The 16,970-nt window shown below is 43.3% G+C and overlaps 1 protein-coding gene across 1 annotated transcript in view; it reads left to right on the plus strand.

Moving 5' to 3' along the window:
- Sgpl1 (sphingosine-1-phosphate lyase 1) overlaps nt 1-16,970 on the plus strand; it is a 52,537-nt gene that overhangs the window by 23,477 nt on the left and 12,090 nt on the right. Inside the window, exons 4-7 of the mRNA XM_059281716.1 lie at nt 6,314-6,381; nt 9,850-9,997; nt 13,307-13,383; nt 14,666-14,794. Of these exons, the coding sequence (XP_059137699.1) occupies nt 6,314-6,381; nt 9,850-9,997; nt 13,307-13,383; nt 14,666-14,794 (422 nt within the window). The remainder of the gene's footprint in view (nt 1-6,313; nt 6,382-9,849; nt 9,998-13,306; nt 13,384-14,665; nt 14,795-16,970) is intronic.

Here is a 16,970-nt window from a genome sequence, read left to right on the forward strand (position 1 = left end):
TCTCAGAGTGTAGTTACACTTTTTTTAGTACCAGTTTCTTCCTAGAACATAGTTGTGTTATCCCAGAGTAGAAATGTATTGCTTTCATTTATGGCTTTCCTTTTCATTGAAGATTAGGAGCAGTGCTCTAGAGCTAACGCTTGCCTGCCAAGTGGGCCCTAGGGATGTCTGCGTGGTAATGTATGGCTCCTCTTCCTTTGGAGTTGAACTTCTCTTAAAGGACAGTAGTAGTGACTTCTCAGGTGGACATGGGAAGGACGCCATTCCTCAGGGCTGCAGAGGATGAGATGTCTTTCAGTGATTGGCTTGCAAATGTCCCATCCTTCCTAAGGCATAAGCACCTTTCCTACACACCCATCTCTTGCTCACCTAGACCTCTAGGTGACTGTGACCGTAACCCTATGAGTTATTTTCTTCCACAGGCTGCTGTGTTTGGGAAGTTGTTTGATTATATTTATAACCAAATCGTAGATGTTGGCAGTAGGTATTTTGTAATGCTCTCTGGGCTCTCCCCACACTTACTAATATCTTGGGTAGCTTCCTTGGTAGAAGAAGTAAATAACTCTGAAGAAAATCTAATTATTTTTCATTTATTTGATATTTCTCCATTGTTTAATGCTATCTGTTGGGGGCACTTTAACTGTTCTTTTTTCATTTTCCTGGGAAAGTCCATTTAGAAACTAGATTGTTTTTATCCTTTTTAAAAAAATGATTTTATTCTTATTATTTTTATGTGCATTGGTGTTTTGTGTGCATGTGTGTCTGTGTGAGGGTGTCAGATCCCGTGGAACTGGAGTTACAGACAGTTGTGAGCTGCCGTGTGGGTGCTGGGAATGAAACTGGGTCCTCCAGAAGGAGCAGCCAGTGCTCTTAACCATTGAGCCATCTCTCCAGCCCCCGTTTTGTGCGTGTGTGTGTGTGTGTGTGTGTGTGTGTGTGTGTGTGCATGTGTGCGCTTTGTTTTTATCTCTTTATCATGTAGCCATTGATCTATTTTAGTAGCATTGCAGTTAAAACAAAATAAATTTTGCAAAACCTGACAGCCGAGAGGCAAGTTCCACTGCTTTAGAGCTTGTTAATTAAAGTGGAGATGAGCCGTGACTGTCGTGTCTAAAATTACAGTTCACTGCAGCTCTAACACACTGTCTTCAGTTTCTGGTCCTCTTCCTTGCTGGATTTCCTCCTACACTGTTGATGAGACTGGCCTTTCGTTTCGGCTCATGGTTTACGTGTGGCTGTAGCCTTCGTTGTCTATTCAGGTGGACTCCTTACCCGGGAGGTGTTTTGAGTCAGTGGCAAGGAGCCCATCGTATTCATCTATTCATTTATGCTCTCTGACTTCCCCTCCTCCCTCCCTCCCTCCCTCCCTCCCTCCCTCCTCTCCTCCATCTCTTCTCATCTGTCTTGTCTTGTTTTGTTTCAACTTGAGATAGGGTCTCACTGTGTAGACCAGACTTCTGCTTGTAGCTCACAGTGGTCCTCCTGAATGCTGGGATTACAGGTGGATACCACATGTCTGGCTTTTTTTTTTTTTCTTTTTTACTGTGATAGTACATTTACATCTATGTTGCCTTTTAAAATTATTTTCTATTTTATGTGTGGGTATTTGCTTACATACCTGTCTGTGCACCATGTTCATGCCTTACGTTACCTTTTTAAGCTTGGGAAGAGGCTTGCTGGGATCAAACACTGGGCCTTGTGCATGCTGGGCAAGTACTCTACCACTGAACTATACTCCAGCCTCTCACTTTAGTCATTTTAAAGTATACTGTCTAGTGGTATTCGTACTTAATTCACATTGTACAATCTCTCTCTTCAGAATTTTCTCTTTAGTCTAAATTGAACTTTCAACAAGCAAACAATTCCTGAGCTAGGCATGGTGGTGCAACTTTGACCTCTCAGCCCTTTGCAAAGCTAAGCAAGAAGATTATAAGTTTGGAGTCAGCCTGGACTATATTGACTCTGTCTCAAAACCCAGAAAATTTCAAAGTCTCCATTTTCCCTAATCCTTAAAAATCATCATTCTGAAGCCGGGCGGTGGTGGCGCACGCCTTTAATCCCAGCACTCAGGAGGCAGAGCCAGGCGGATCTCTGTGAGTTCGAGGCCAGCCTGGGCTACCAAGTGAGTTCCAGGAAAGGCGCAAAGCTACACAGAGAAACCCTGTCTCGAAAAACCAAAAAAAAAAAGAAAGAAAGAAAGAAAGAAAAAAATCATCATTCTGGGAACTTTTCATTTTAAAATTGTATATTTATAAAACCAGACTAAAATTAGAGCTGTTGACATTTTTACCTATTTATTGTAATTAGTATTAGTTTTAGGTATTTACTTCTTTAAATTAAAAAGTTTATTTAGTACAACATACTGTTTTGAAGTATGTATATATTGTATAATGGCCAGGTTGAGCTAGTTAACATTCATTACCTCTGTTTTCTTTGGTTAGATATTTCAGTTGTCATTTGGCTGTGCCATGCATTTTGTTGAACTTGTAGCAGAAACACAATTATCTTGGGTCCTGGTGCTTGCTTACTTGCTGATCCTGAAAATTCCATATGAAAACTACCAAAACATATTAGTAAGATATGTTATTTAAGTCTTTGTGGGTTGAACTCCAAGCCATTTTAACTTTTAATATGATTTTTCATTAAAAAGGAGTCTGTGCTCATTGTAGGAAATGTATACAATATAGATAAGCCACTGAGTCCAATTAAAATCTTACTACTAGAGAATTACATTAGTCAGGGTTCCTAGAGGAACCGGACCAATAAAATGAAAGAGATTAATTAGATTGGTTTACATAATAGGTACTGAGTAGGTCCATTAATGACTGTCTTGGCATTGGAAGACTGAGACCCCAGTAGCTGCTCAGTCTGAAGCTGGGTCTTTCAGCAGTCTTATGCTCCAGGCCTGCCTAGAGGATACACAAGAGCCACTGGCCTTAGTCTGTCTGGGAAGGCCAAAGACATAGGTTCCAGTGGCTGAGAAGGGCGACAGCAAAAGCCGCAGCTCTGCCTTTCCCTAAACCACATCCTATCTGGGCCCCTGAGGGTGTGGCCCACCCTGGGAGAGGTTCTTCTCCCTGAGTTAATCCTTCCTGGAAATGCTCTGACAGAGGCTTGTCTCTTAGTTGATTCCAAATACAAAGGAGCTGGCAATCGAGATTAACCGTCACACAGCTGGCTGTCTATTTCTAATCTGAATAGATTGAATCAGGCAAGATGGAGTTTTTATAGGCTAAAACTAGGTGGACATTGACAGTTTAATTTGGCTTACCATAATACCCACACCAGTTTTTATTTTTAACTTCCAAATGGAATGTTGGACACAGATAAGAATGTTACTCCTTCAGAAGCCAGACATTGTATCTCATGCCTGAAATCTCAGACACTCAGGAGGCTGAGGCAAGAGAATCTGCAGATGGAAGTGGGTTGGACTACAGAGCAAGTTCTAGGCCAGCCTGGACTATAGAGTGAGACCCTGTCTTGAAAGGAAGGAAGGAGCTGGGCGGTGGTGGCTCATGACTTTAATCCCAGCACTCGAGAGGCAGAGCCAGGCGGATCTCTGTGAGTTCGAGGCCAGCCTGGGCTACAAAGCAATATCCAGGACAGGCTCCAAAACTACACAGAGAAACCCTGTCTCAAAAAACAAACAAACAAACAAAAATACACACACACACACACACACACACACACACACACACAATACTTTTAGTGTAGTGTACTTGACCATCTGAAATCCAGCCTAGTGTTAAATCTGACTGATCTTTAAACTCTGCTCTCCTCCTGAGGGTAGGGAGGGTAATTCTAGAACATACGGTGGGGTCAGCAAGCTGTCTGAGGTGCCTCTTCTTCTTTACTGCTGACTGAGAACGTGAGCTCACAGTGTACACCTGTGTACTGTTGATTTTAACTGTGGCTCTGCAGTTACGTAAAGGCACTTGCTGTGCAAACCTGGCCATCTGGGTTTGACTTTCTAGCCCCCACGTAAAAAAGCCAGGTACCGTTTGGTATGTCTGTAATCTCAGTGCTCCTATGACAAGACAGGAGGTAGAGATAGGAGAACCCCTGGAAATCCATAGCCTGCATGCACAGCAGTGAACAGCAGAGAAGAGCTCCTGTCTCAAGGTGGAAGGCAAGGACCATTACTTGAAGTTGGTCTCTGACTTCCACAAGTGCCATGTCCATCTCTCCCCCACATATATTAAAAGAAATTTTCACTTTTTATATTTATGTAGAGTCCCGGTTTTGTGTGACCCTGACTGGCCTGGAACTCACTGTGTAGACCAGACTAGCCTCACATTCACAGAGGTCTGCCTGTCTCTGCCTCCTCCCAAGTTAGTATTAAAAGCATGTGCCACCACACTCGGAGGGAAGGACATTTTAAAATCTTTATTGATTTTATTATGGGGGTGTGTATGTACATCTGGGTGTATATATGATGTGTGTGTGTGTGTGTCCTACAGCACACATGTGGTCAGAGGATAACTCTGGTGTCAATTTCTACTTTCTACCTTTATGTGGGTTCCTGAGATTGAATTCAGGTAGTGAGACAGCAAGTGCCTTTACCTGCTGAGACATCTCACTGGTCCAGAAGAATTTTTGTCTTTTCGTTTTGTTTTTTTGAGACAGAGTTTCTCTGTGTAACAGCTTTGGCTGTTTGGGAACTTGATCTGTAGACCACGCTGGCCTTGAACTCACAGAGATCTGCTTGCCTCTGCCTCCCAAGTACTATGATCAAAGGCGTATGCCACCATACCCAGCAAGAATTTTTAATATAGAAAAGGGGTATAGCTAATTCATGTACAAATATTTAATTGTACATTACAGTGTCTAGAAGAAAATATTCTGAAAACAAATGAGTGGCTTCAGTGTTGTTTTATCGTAGTCTGGGTCTCAGTGATTTTGTCGCCAGGATTGACAGTGTGAATGGGATACAGTAGTAGTAGGACAGTGTCACCTAAAGCAAGCACAGTAAAGCAGAGGTGCAGACAGGCCCTGAGGAGTACCAGCTGAGGGAGTAGACGTGCCCGTGTGGCACCGAGTTAGGAGTTGCCCTACCCAGGTCCCTTCGGAATGCAAAGGTCCATATTCAGTGCATGCCTCGGATGAAAGCTGGCCTAGGGTCTCCTAGTTACGCCTGGATAACAAAAGAGTCTCTACATTGCATTTGAAGCAGGGTAGAGTCCTGGGGGTCCTAGACTGAAAAAGTGAAGACTTCACTTAACGCCTACTCTCTCACTGCTCTGAACTGTGCATTGAACAAGTTCTGATTCTCCGATCCTCAGTTATCTTTTATGTCTGTCCTTCTTAGATACCCTGTAAAGCCTCCTAGCCCAGCCTTAAAATGCTGCTTCCAGGATCAGTTGAAGTGTATTCAGTGTGAATGCACAAGCGGCCTGCCAACTTGTTGATTTATAATTATTGTCGTCGACAGGGTCAGAATTCTTTGTCCTTTGTAACTGCCTCAAAGTGGACTCTGACATCCATGATTTCAGGTTCCTTTTAGGTCTGGAAAATGTTGTCAGGGTCAGTGTTGTTTGAGAGACTGGTATTTAAGTCCTGGAGGGAAGCATGAATTGGTCATGTGCTTTGGGGGTAGAGAGATGTCTGCATATTTGGAACCCTTGGGAAGGTCAGGAACTCTGGAATACATCTGTCATTTGACTGGCAACTCTGCTTCTGTGAATTCAGCCCGTGGACATACTTTTGTGTGTTCAGGATGACGTGTATTAAAAGTTACTTCTTTTTAGGATGGTTTGTAACGGCAAGAATTAAGAAGAACCTATGTGTCCTTCGGTGAGGAGAAGGTTAACTAGACTGTGACACTTTCATGGAATGCACATGTGCATGCACATTGGCACATAGATGAGCGTGAGCACACATCTGCTCATACCTTATATATACACAGCAGGAATGAATGAGGAGATGCTAATCTTTAATATTTCTGAGTGGAAAAACAAGGTCTACTATGCAGACTATACTACCTCTTCAGTAAAAGAGAGAAATAAATGGGGCTTTATGTTTACTGTTACTGGTAAATATATCAAACTCTAGAAATGTATGCTGGAAACAAAGTGTGTGTAAGGTAAAGGCAGGATGAGGTCTGGGCGGAGAGATGAGGGTGAAGAAACATTACCACATGTGTTTATTTATTGAAATCTCGGGCCACATAAATATATTATTCAAAAACTAGAAGAAACATTCCCTCTGGAGGAAGTGAAGTTGTAAGAGACAGCTGAATAATTGCTGTCCGTTGACTAGTAGGTTATAATCCATGGAATTTCATGTGACTAATAGAACTATTTGTTTCTTGTAGGTTTGTGGTCACGGTTTAAAAAAAAATTATTTAAGCTAATAAGGAAGATGCCATTTATTGGACGCAAGGTAGGCACAATCTGCGGGTCTTTCCCTGGTTAGTGTGTATACCTCTTCTTTCTGTTGCCAGATCAGTATTCTCAAGGAAGAGGAGTGACTTTTTTGTCCCCCAAAATTATGCGGCACTTGACAGTGTTTGGAAACTGGTCAGGTTGGCAGTAGTTCTAGTGACAGGTTCCTGGCATCTATGGGTGGAGGCTGGGTGGCTGTAAAATGCTTCCCAGTGCATGGTATGGATGCCCCCCAGCAGGTGTATCTGGCTTAAGATGTTGGAAAGGCCACATTTGAGAAACCTCACCTTAACACTTTCTCCAAAGGAGAGGTGAGGAGTCTGTTAAGGAACAACTTGAAATTAGAAAACCCGACTGAGTGAAGTCTTACTGTGCTTTAGGACAGTATTTGGCCTGACTGAATTTAGATACTCATCTGGGGAGTAGATCACAGGTTGACAAACTTTCTGTGAAGATCCAGACAGGAAACATTCTTGTGTCTGTGGGTCCCAGAACGATGATAGGTAAGGAATGAACCTGCCTATGTTCCAGGGAGACTGTATTCACAAAAACAGGTGGGCCTCTGCAATAGTTCCCTGATCCCAGGTTGGAAGCTCAAGAGCGATAACAGCTGTGTTCTTGCTCTTTGCTCCTTTTTGTAGACTTGCTGTCTTCACTGTGTCCTCTTTGCTATCACTCATACTGGATAAGATAGTCCTCCTCAGGGCTGGGCTCTTTATCAAGGGGAGATTAGCAGGACAGGCTCCTTGCAAGGTGTAAAGGCCTGTGAATCCTGAGTGTCCTCAGAGCCCCAGTGCCCTGCTCTGACCTGCCTCCCACCTTCTCTCTGACTTCTCCCAGCTTCACTTAATTTCCGGTTTTTCTACACTTTTGACTCTGAGTCTCCCAGAGTAGGGGAGGGGGGCTACTGTGAAAGGCCTGCTGTGTCACCAAGGGGAGGAGGACTCCCCGTTAGTAAGTATTCCTTGTGATTTTAATGTCTCCACCTCTCTTTCACTTCCAAGAATGATTTAACTGATTGATTGATTTTTGCAGTGTTGGGAATCAGATCAGGTACCTCGTACAGAAAAGGCAAGCTTTCTGCTACTGAGCTGGATCCCCCAAAGAAAACCCCTTCTTTGGTGGTGGTAGTGGGGGACTGGGGATGGACTCTGGGACCTGACCAACGCAAGGCAGTCACTTGACTGCTGAGCTGCAGTACGGTGTCCCTTTTCTCAAGGTTTGGGAGTCACAGTGGCGGTGGTGTCCTGGTCAGTGGTGGTGGTGGTGATGGTGGAGAAGGTGACGGTGGAGAAGGTGATGGTGGCAGCAGTGGTGACGATAGTCACCACACGTGGGACCCCAACCCGGCTGGGCAGGCACTCCACTGCTGACCTGCCGCCCTCGCCCCTCGCAAGTGTGGAGACAAAGAAATGCTGGGATTCCAGAACCCATTCTTAAGTTTAGGAAAGTATAGACTTGAAGATCCTTAGAGGCCATGTAAGTGCCTTCATTTTCCAGAAGCAGATTCTGAGGCTTAGAGACAGGAAGTTTTTGTGGGTACACACGCACTTCCTCAGTCTTAGTCCGTTTTACCATTTTAAAGTGCTAGTTGAATGAGCAGCAAGTCCTTCCTCCTGTGGAACTTGCATTTTAGTAGAAAAGACAGAAAGCAAACAAACATAACATTTGCATTTTATAATTTTATAAAAATATAAAAATTTATATATAAATACATAAATTTTATATAAATGTAAAATTTACAAATTCATAAAAAATAAATTTTGTAATGTAATAGATGTAAGAATTGGGGAGGGGAAGTATTTGCTGTGCTTTTTAATATCCTTCCCAGTGGGATTTCTTTTTTGTGGGGGGGGTTCCATTTTCCCTTCTTGAAACAGTGTGATCTGTCCATGAGCACCCGGCAACAGTGTGATCTGTCCATGAGCACCCGGCATCAGTGTGATCTGTCTATGAGCACCCGGCTTTCATAGTGTGCTCCTGTTGTGTGGTCACTGTACATGCAGCAGGGTCTTCTGTTTATAACTTAAAAATGTACAGAACGTGACTCAGCATTGCCCAGTTGTCTGCTGCCTGTGGTGCTGACGTGCTTTAAAGGGGTAGCTTCTCAGTGGCTTCACTGCGGGCCACATGTAAGACGATCCTCTGTATTCTGTTCATCTGTGGCCAGGACTGAGAAAAATTTAAATCCTGGTGTAAGATCTTGGGCATTAGACTATATCACTGACCATATTGCTGAGGCACAGCACTGTAGCATATAGATTGATTATAACATACAGCCTCTCTCTCTACACCTAGCACCCAAGAGTCTCAAAAGTAGCAGCTCCTGCCATTTTGTGTCCATAATTTGCTGTTGTTTCTCTCCTGAGCACCATTAGTAGAATTTTCTGTCTCTCTTACTAAAAATAAGCTTCATGAGATGAGGGCTTTTTTTTTTCCTTTTTCTTTTCTTTTTTTTTTTTTTTTTTTTTTTTTTTTTACAATGTGTATTAGGTTTTTGGTTTTTGGTTGTTTTTTTGTTGTTGTTTTGTTTTTTCAAGACAGGGTTTCTCTGTGTAGCAGCCCTGGCTATCCTGGAACTTACTCTGTAGACCAGGCTGGCCTCGAACTCACAGAGATCCGCCTGCCTCTGCCTCCCGAGTGCTGGGAGGCATTTAGTTCGTGCGCCACCACCGCCCAGCTTTTTTTTTTTGGTTTTTTAATAGCTGTATCCCTAGCCTGTAGTAGTATTTCAGGAAATATTTTTTGAGCAAAATGAGTAAGTAAATGAATGAAAGAAGTGACTGAGAAAGTGTAGCTATGAGGATGGAAAAAGAATCATAGTTGGTAAATTACATGGCAGAAAGGCCCTTAGTTCCTCCTAGCACTTCTGGGTCAGATGGGTCAAGCTGCCCATAGCAGCTTAAGGAGACGTAGTATAGTCATCCTGGCAGTTATTAGGTCCGTGTGGGTACCTTGGGAGCTGTGTGGATCTCCATACTTGTGGTACATTGCAGATGTCTGTTGAAGTTATTCATCAATTGCAAAACAGCAGGATCCCCTTTGACTGTAGCTTGGCCTGTTTTACGACTGTCTTGTCCATCACAGTATCACTGTGGACAACACAGCAACCAAGGCCTGATGTTGCACTCGGGCTAGTGCTGCCTTAAGTCAGTTCACACCAAGTGCAGCGCAGTGTTGGTGGTATCAGCACAGCTGCCAGAGGGGGAAACTCAATGCATCTTTGACTTTTAGAAGGAAAGCTGGCTTTTTAAACTTCTGAGGGGCATTGTATATGCTGGCTGGCTAAACGGATAAAACGTTCAATTTCCTGGAGGAAAAAAAAAAAAGACAAGCCCCTTCTAATTCAGTAGCACCTCTGCAGTGCCTGGTGTTGAGCATTGACTGGATCTCAGAGATGGCCTTCTACCCTCTGGACCTCACTCCTTTACCCTCTAGTTAACTTTGTTTTCCTTTATCCTTGAAGATCGAAGAACATTTGAATAAGGCCAAGAAGGACGTCATCAAGAACATGCCATTCCTGAAGGTGGACAAAGAGTATGTGAAAGCTCTACCTGCTCAGGGTCTGAGCACATCTGAGGTTCTGGAGAGACTCAAGGAGTACAGTTCCATGGGTAAGCCTCGGCCCAAGGGTGCTGCCTCTGTCCTTATCATTGGCTAATGTTGACGTAGGTCAAGGGTCACTTGGCGCTTACATGTACAGGAGGACCGATTCCCTACTTCAAAGACCAGATTGCATATTGCAGATGAAATACAGATTTCTGTGAAAATTGTGATAACTGTTTCAAGGCACAGATTACTAAAAAACATTTACTGTAACTCCACCATCCAAAGATGAGCACAAAGCTGGGTGTGGCGGTACTTGCCTGTAATTCCAATACTTGGGAGGCTGAGTTAAGAGGATTGCTGCAAGCTGAAGACCAGCTCAGATCTTGTAGTATCAGGCCAGCTAGGGCTTCTATAGGTACTGTTTCAAAAAATAAACTAAGCAAAATTTTAAAAATGGAAGAAGATGAACACCGATGATAGAGATAAGTAGGCAGGGCCTAGAGAGATGGTTTAGTGCTTAAGAACACTGGCTGCTCTTCCAGAGGCCTGGGGTTCAATTCCCAGCGCCCACCTGGTGACTTATAACTATCTGTAACTCTGGTTCCAGGGGATCCAGGTCCCTCTTCTGTCCTCCATGGCATGAGGCGTGTACATGGGTACACAGACAGGCATTCAGGGAAAACACTCACAAACATAAAAACAAACATACAAAAACTTGTTTCCATGGGCTGCAGGTTGGACATACTTGTCCCAGACCACATGTAACATAAACACAAATAAATAAATAGATAAATAAATAAATAAATAAATAAATAAATAAATAAATAAATGGAAAAAAAGGACTAGGTGGATGGATGAATGGATGATTGATCTGTATGGGTGTGTGTTTGTTTATACCTACTGAGCTATACAAATATGTATTGGCACTTACCATATAGTCTCATGCTCAAGACCATATCCTGAGAATTACTTGGGTTCAAAAATGCCTGGACGTTCAACTTCAATATGACCTTGGGAGAGATCTTTACCTTCTGTGTCCTTCAGTTTATCCTTACAATTTCTACTTCCCTAAAAGTTGGATTAAGAGATTAAAGGACATCATACATGGAAACATGTAGTGTCTAGCATATGTCATATAATAGTTGTTCGATAAATGTTAAGTATTACTGCTGCTATTATTAATATAAACACATGCATGTCTGTTATAGGTAGGATTTAAAAACTTAAGCCTTTTTTTTTTTTTTAAAGATTTATTTGTTTATTATGTATACAGTATTCTGCCTGCATGTGTCCCTGCATGCCAGAAGAGGGCACCAGATCTCATTACAGGTGGTTGTGAGCCACCATGTGGTTGCTGGGAATTGAACTCAGGACCTCTGGAAGAGCAGTCAGTGCTCTTAACTGCTGAGCCATCTCTCCAGCCCGCCTTTTGGTTTTTGAAACAGGCTCTTAATACAGCTTAGGATGACCTGGAATATTTGATCTTCCTGTGGTCACTTCCCATGAGCTTGGATTGCAGGGTGTATCACTGCCAGTTTATGCAGTGCTGGTACTGAAGCCATGGCCCAGTGCATGCCAGTCAAGCACTCACCAGCTAGGCAACATCTCCTTCCAAATAAGCTTTTCAGTTTGACATTTTAAGTTTATAATCAAGTAGCAAAAATGGTATAGCAATTTCCTGTGTGCTTCTCACCCTAATTAAAAGCATGTTACATTTGTCAAAAGAAGAAAAATAACACCAGTACAGCACTAGGAACTAGGAACAAATTCTGTTTTTTCTACTCATACCCATTTTTCTGTTCTAGGGCCCAGTTCAGATTGCATTTTGACAAACAGCTTTTCAAGTTTATAATTGATACATGTAGATTTCTTGATATTGTGTGGTACAGAATTACATGTCTGGAACAAGTATGTCCAACCTGTAGCCCATGGAAACATGTTTCCCAAGGTAGCCCTGAATGAGGCTCAACACGTTTATAGATAATAGTGCCATATAGTTAAAAGGTTGAGCACTCCTGGTCCAGGATGCAATGATAATGGAACAGGTGTTAGCAGCTCTGGGACCTGCATTGTCTAGATTTCCATGTTTCTCAGGGCATATGCTGCTGTCCTGCCTTCATTTTTTATGTCCTAACCCATCTGTATTCTTTGGAATAGTCAAAGAGGAGGGTGTGAAACCACGCACCCTGTCTATCCTTAAGCATGGTGACGTATGGTACACAGCCATGTCCTGTAAGAAGAGAATGAAAGTCAGACTAAATGACACATGGCTGTGGGAAGGAGGGCTTTGCCTCTCCATTTGCTGTTCAGCCTTCTGTTCTTGTTAGAACTGGAGAACTCTGCTTTGGAGGGCCGGTGGTTCCATGTACTTTTTGGTTAGTGTGTTTCGGCAACGCCCCTCTCCCAGACTTCTTTCACTAGGGTGCAGCCTTGTGGGAGCAGGAAGACCTGAAGGACCCATCTCAGCAGATCTGTGAATATATATAGAATGTTTCTGGGACAGCAAGCGGAATTCTGGGGGGAACCCTCTCGCCTTGTCTTGTGGTCACTTCCATGCCTGCTCTTGAGCGTTGGTTATGGCATGGGCAAGTGGCTACTGCAGTATTTCCAGGCCTGGAAGAACAAGAGGGGCCTGAGCGGGAGGTGCTCCTCCATTGGTATGCTTTGTGCTCAGGCTGCGGCTCTGGAGTTTGTGTAGTGAGATTTCACACTTGCTCTTTTCTGTCAGCTCTGCTTATAGCAGTTCCTCCACTTCCTGTGACTGGATTGGGGAAGGAAGGGATGGGGAAGCTGCCACAGAGAAAGGTCATACGGAGACCAGGAAGTACATGGAGGCAAAGGGCAGCTTTGATGTTGAGAAGGTAGCTGAGGGTGAGGGCGACATCACTGTCTGTCTTTATTATACCTTGATGCAGTTCCTGTCTTTTCTTACAATTAACGAATGGCCTTTGATCTCTATTTTGCTGTGTTAAATCATTATTGAATTTTTTTGTTTTTAATATAAGAACAGCATTGAGTTTCTACTCAACTTATTCTTTTACTCTTTAAAAGTATTTTTTAAATTGTGTGTGTGGGGGGTGTTTGTGTGGGAATACGTATACTTGAGTGCAGATGCCCTCAGAAGCTAGAAGGCAGCATTAGGTCCCCTGGAGCTGGAGACACAGGAAGTTGTGAAATGCCTGATGTGGGCACTGGGATCCGAACTCTGGTCCACTGCAAGAGAATGCATGTTCTTAACTGCTGAGCCATATGTCTGGTTCCTGGAATTTTTTTTCCCATGCGCACTGACGTTTTTTGTCTGTCCTGTCTGTATTAATACCTGTCTTCCCAGTGATGCCTGCTTGCTGACTGAGGGACCTTGACTTTTTCTGCAGATACCGTCTGGCAAGAAGGGAAAGCCTCAGGAGCTGTGTACAGTGGGGAGCCGAAACTCACAGAGCTGCTGGTGCAGGTGAACACTGGGTGCTTGTGTGCACAGGCGCCATTCCCAGTTCACTGAACTGTTTAATGTCCTTTTCGTAATCATAAGAGTAACATCATTTAAGGGAAGTTTACTGTTGAAATAACACCGTAGCAATTTAGAAGTTTCTTTTCATGTAAACAGGTGACTGTGCATAATAATGTCAAATGAGTCTTCAGACTGTGAAAAGGTGAAATGTCATTTATATCTCTGGTCTTTACTAGGTTCTCTGAGGAAGCCATATTTTTAGTGAAGGAGCCTGGATTTTGAGGATACTGGTTTTGTTTTTGGAGATAGGGTCTCTGTATGTAGCCCTGGCTGTCCTGGAACTCACTCTGTAGACCAGGCTGCTTCAAACTCACAGAGATCCTCCTGCCTCTGCCTCCTGAGTGCTGGGACTAACGGTCTGTTCCACTTTGCTGGGCTTCATTTGAGATTTTTAATGCTAGAAGTGTTGTTGTTTGATACAGGAGTCAGGGCAAGGCTGCTTGATCATAGTGTTATCAAAGCATAACCCATAAGGTGATCCTGACTTTAGAACGGGATGTAGCTTCTTCCATTTGAAATCAAGCTTAGTTTTGAAAGCCATTTCTTATATGAAATTACAGTTAAAGTTGTGGTCTTTCAGGCCTTGTGTTTATTACTGTGCAACCACACACACCTTAGTATTAGAGGGTTTACTTAGTTATGTCTTGGCATAATGTCCTGGTCATAATTCTTTATTTAAACTCTTCATTATCTGTAGATGAAGGTCAAATTCTCATGCAGTAGGAATGACGTGTCTCTTTACATTCCAACTGCTACCTGTTACTTTAATTATCCCTGATACCTTCCGTGTAGATACATGTCTTGATCGTTCACATTTCTTTCCCTCCTGTTCCATAGGTTGAATTTCCATTCCTCTCTTGATGTTCCTCTCATCCAGCACCTCTAGAGCACTCAGGATGTTAGCAGTCCCCTCATCAGGATCTCTTAGCACATACAGATATATTAATTCAGTAACAGTGGCTGTATGAATTCAAAGCGATGGTGATCTGTTGGTGTTAGAGTTTAATACTTTTAACTGCATTTATATTTCTTCCCTTACCACATTGTAAAAAATATAGATGTCTATCTCTTCCATTGTATTTCAATCTTTAAGTTGGGGAATAGTTCGTACCCTTTTTCCAGTTCTTACTGTTGGACCCAATATCTGAAAACCTTACTCGTGAGTGCTTCTTTGTCGTTTAGTGGAACAGCCTATCTTATATTACACCTCTGCATTTCTTTGCAGGCTTATGGAGAGTTCGCGTGGAGCAATCCACTGCATCCAGATATCTTCCCCGGCCTACGGAAGTTAGAGGCAGAAATTGTAAGGATGACTTGTTCCCTCTTCAATGGGGGACCAGATTCCTGTGGATGTGTAAGTGGCTTCTAATAGAAGTTTTAAAATAGTTTGTTATACAGTTACTAGGTTGTTATTGTAGAATGATCTAGAGGAAGTGCAATTTTCAAATATTCCTTGTGCTTTTGGAATGTTGAGTGTCAACATTTTGGTATATATATTCTTGGTATTTTTACTCTTCAGCTTCATGTTTTCAAAAATCTTTAAGCCTGTACAAAGCTTCTAGGACAGTTTAAAGAACACTGTGGGTCCCTAGATATTTTGCCACATCTCTCTGCTTGGCTATTTTCTCTTCTCACTACGCATCCTATAGATTGGCATTTATCCTAACCCCCCCACCCCCATTTCCTTTTGGTATTTTGAGATTGTCTCACAGCCCAGGCTGGCCTCGAACCTGCTTTGTAGCTGAGGGTAACCTTGAACTCCTGAAACTCCTGCCTCCCACTCCCTAGTTCTGTGATTGTAGGTGTGTTGGCATTTTCTGCATTTTCTTTTCTTAAAAGTGTTTTTCTTAACCTCAGTGTCACGTTGCAAAGAGAGCCACCTTCTGTCACACTAGTGAGGTTTATTTCTTGAACAACAGGGAGTTTGGGTTTTCTGCAGTCTCCTGTTGCACTGTGACCTTGGGCAAACCCCTAGTCGACACACTGTTAGGGGGAAGATCTGGCTTTGGCAGATTGTCTTGTAGAAAGTTGGGTTGTACTTTGTTGTAGGGTTTAGATAATTCTTAGTGTTAGTTCAGTGATGGATATAATTTTTTTAATGCTTTATCGAACTTTTTAGTGATTTTTCTTAGGAAAGTTACTTAGGTTATTACTGTGTGTTGCTGGAAATAAAAGTTACATCATATTTTTCTTATGGGACACACCTAAATCAATAGAAAGCCCTTTCCCTCTGAATCTTCTTGCCCTCACATCTTTTTTTTAATTAATTAATTTATTCATTTAATTTTTATGTGTGTTGGTATTTGGCCTGTGTGTATGTCTGTGTAAGGTGTCAGATCCACTGGAATTGGAGTTACAGACAGTTGTGAGCTGCCGTGTGGGTGCTGGGAGTTGAACCCAAGTCCTCTGGAAGAGCAGCCTGTGCTCTTAACCCCTGAGCCATCTCTCCAGCCCCACCCTCACATCTTTTCTAGGTTATCCAGGTATTTGCACGATTCCTCGGCTCTCCAGCTGTCCAGGCATTGACAGCAGCACACAGGTCTTAAGTGTAGAGGGCGTTGGTCCCTCTGTCGTTGTCTTTTTTACCATCTGGACTCACTAAATGTATCTCAGATCTTTTTTCCGAGTCAGAATTTTTTATTTTCGGGGGGTTTATTCTGACTCTTGCTGTTCTTGACGTATTTACTCCTCAGTGAGGGCCGTTTGCTCTTCTGAGTTCATCTGTTCCCTCGTCTGCTGTTCTGTCGTCTGGCTTTGTCCCCTGTTGTCCTGGACCATGCTCTGATGATCATGCCCTGGAGCAGTGAGTGCTTCTCAGCCCGTGGGTTGAGAAGTGAGACACCAACCGCTCACAGTACAATTACAGTGAGGAAGTAGCAACAAAAATACATTGATGGTTGGGGGTTCCTAAGACCGTCAGAAATGTATGTGTTTCCCACGGTCTCAACGCACAGGTGAGAACTGGAGTGCTAGGGTGAGAAACCATTGTGAGGAAGCACCTTCAGCTGTTCCCTTTTAGTTTTCATACCCCACCCCCACGTTTACAGTGGTCGCTGTTTGCTTCGTCTTGGTTCTTGCCCTGGTCTCTCCTGATGGTCTGTTTGTGCCGATGTCTGCCCGGCTGACTGGAGCTTTGTTGCTCCTCTGTTAGAACCTTCCGAGATTCCATGAGACAGGTTCTCTCTGCGCAGTTGAAGGAGGGGAGTATACTGAGCTTTACTCCACCACGAATCACTGAGATTTTTTCCTCTTTAAAGGTGTCAGATTTGCTGTTTTGCTTCTTTCTCCCCATCAGTCGTGTCCACTACACAGAGAAAGGAGGAGGCTAGGAGAGCTCTGCTTCCTGAAGATGGAGCTCCCGGGAGGGTGTGCTCATGAGACTGTTCAAGACTTTGCTGACTCCTTGATTTCCAGGATTGGCTGGGCACTGTGTGCTTGTCACCTCCTAGTCTGTCCTGTACCGCTGTTTCCTTGCCTGTGTGTGACATCTGTCCCGTAGATTTCGCTTCCCTTACTTGGTGGTGATTATC

This window comes from Peromyscus eremicus, chromosome 16_21 (assembly GCF_949786415.1).
Source record: "Peromyscus eremicus chromosome 16_21, PerEre_H2_v1, whole genome shotgun sequence".
Lineage (NCBI taxonomy): Eukaryota > Metazoa > Chordata > Mammalia > Rodentia > Cricetidae > Peromyscus > Peromyscus eremicus.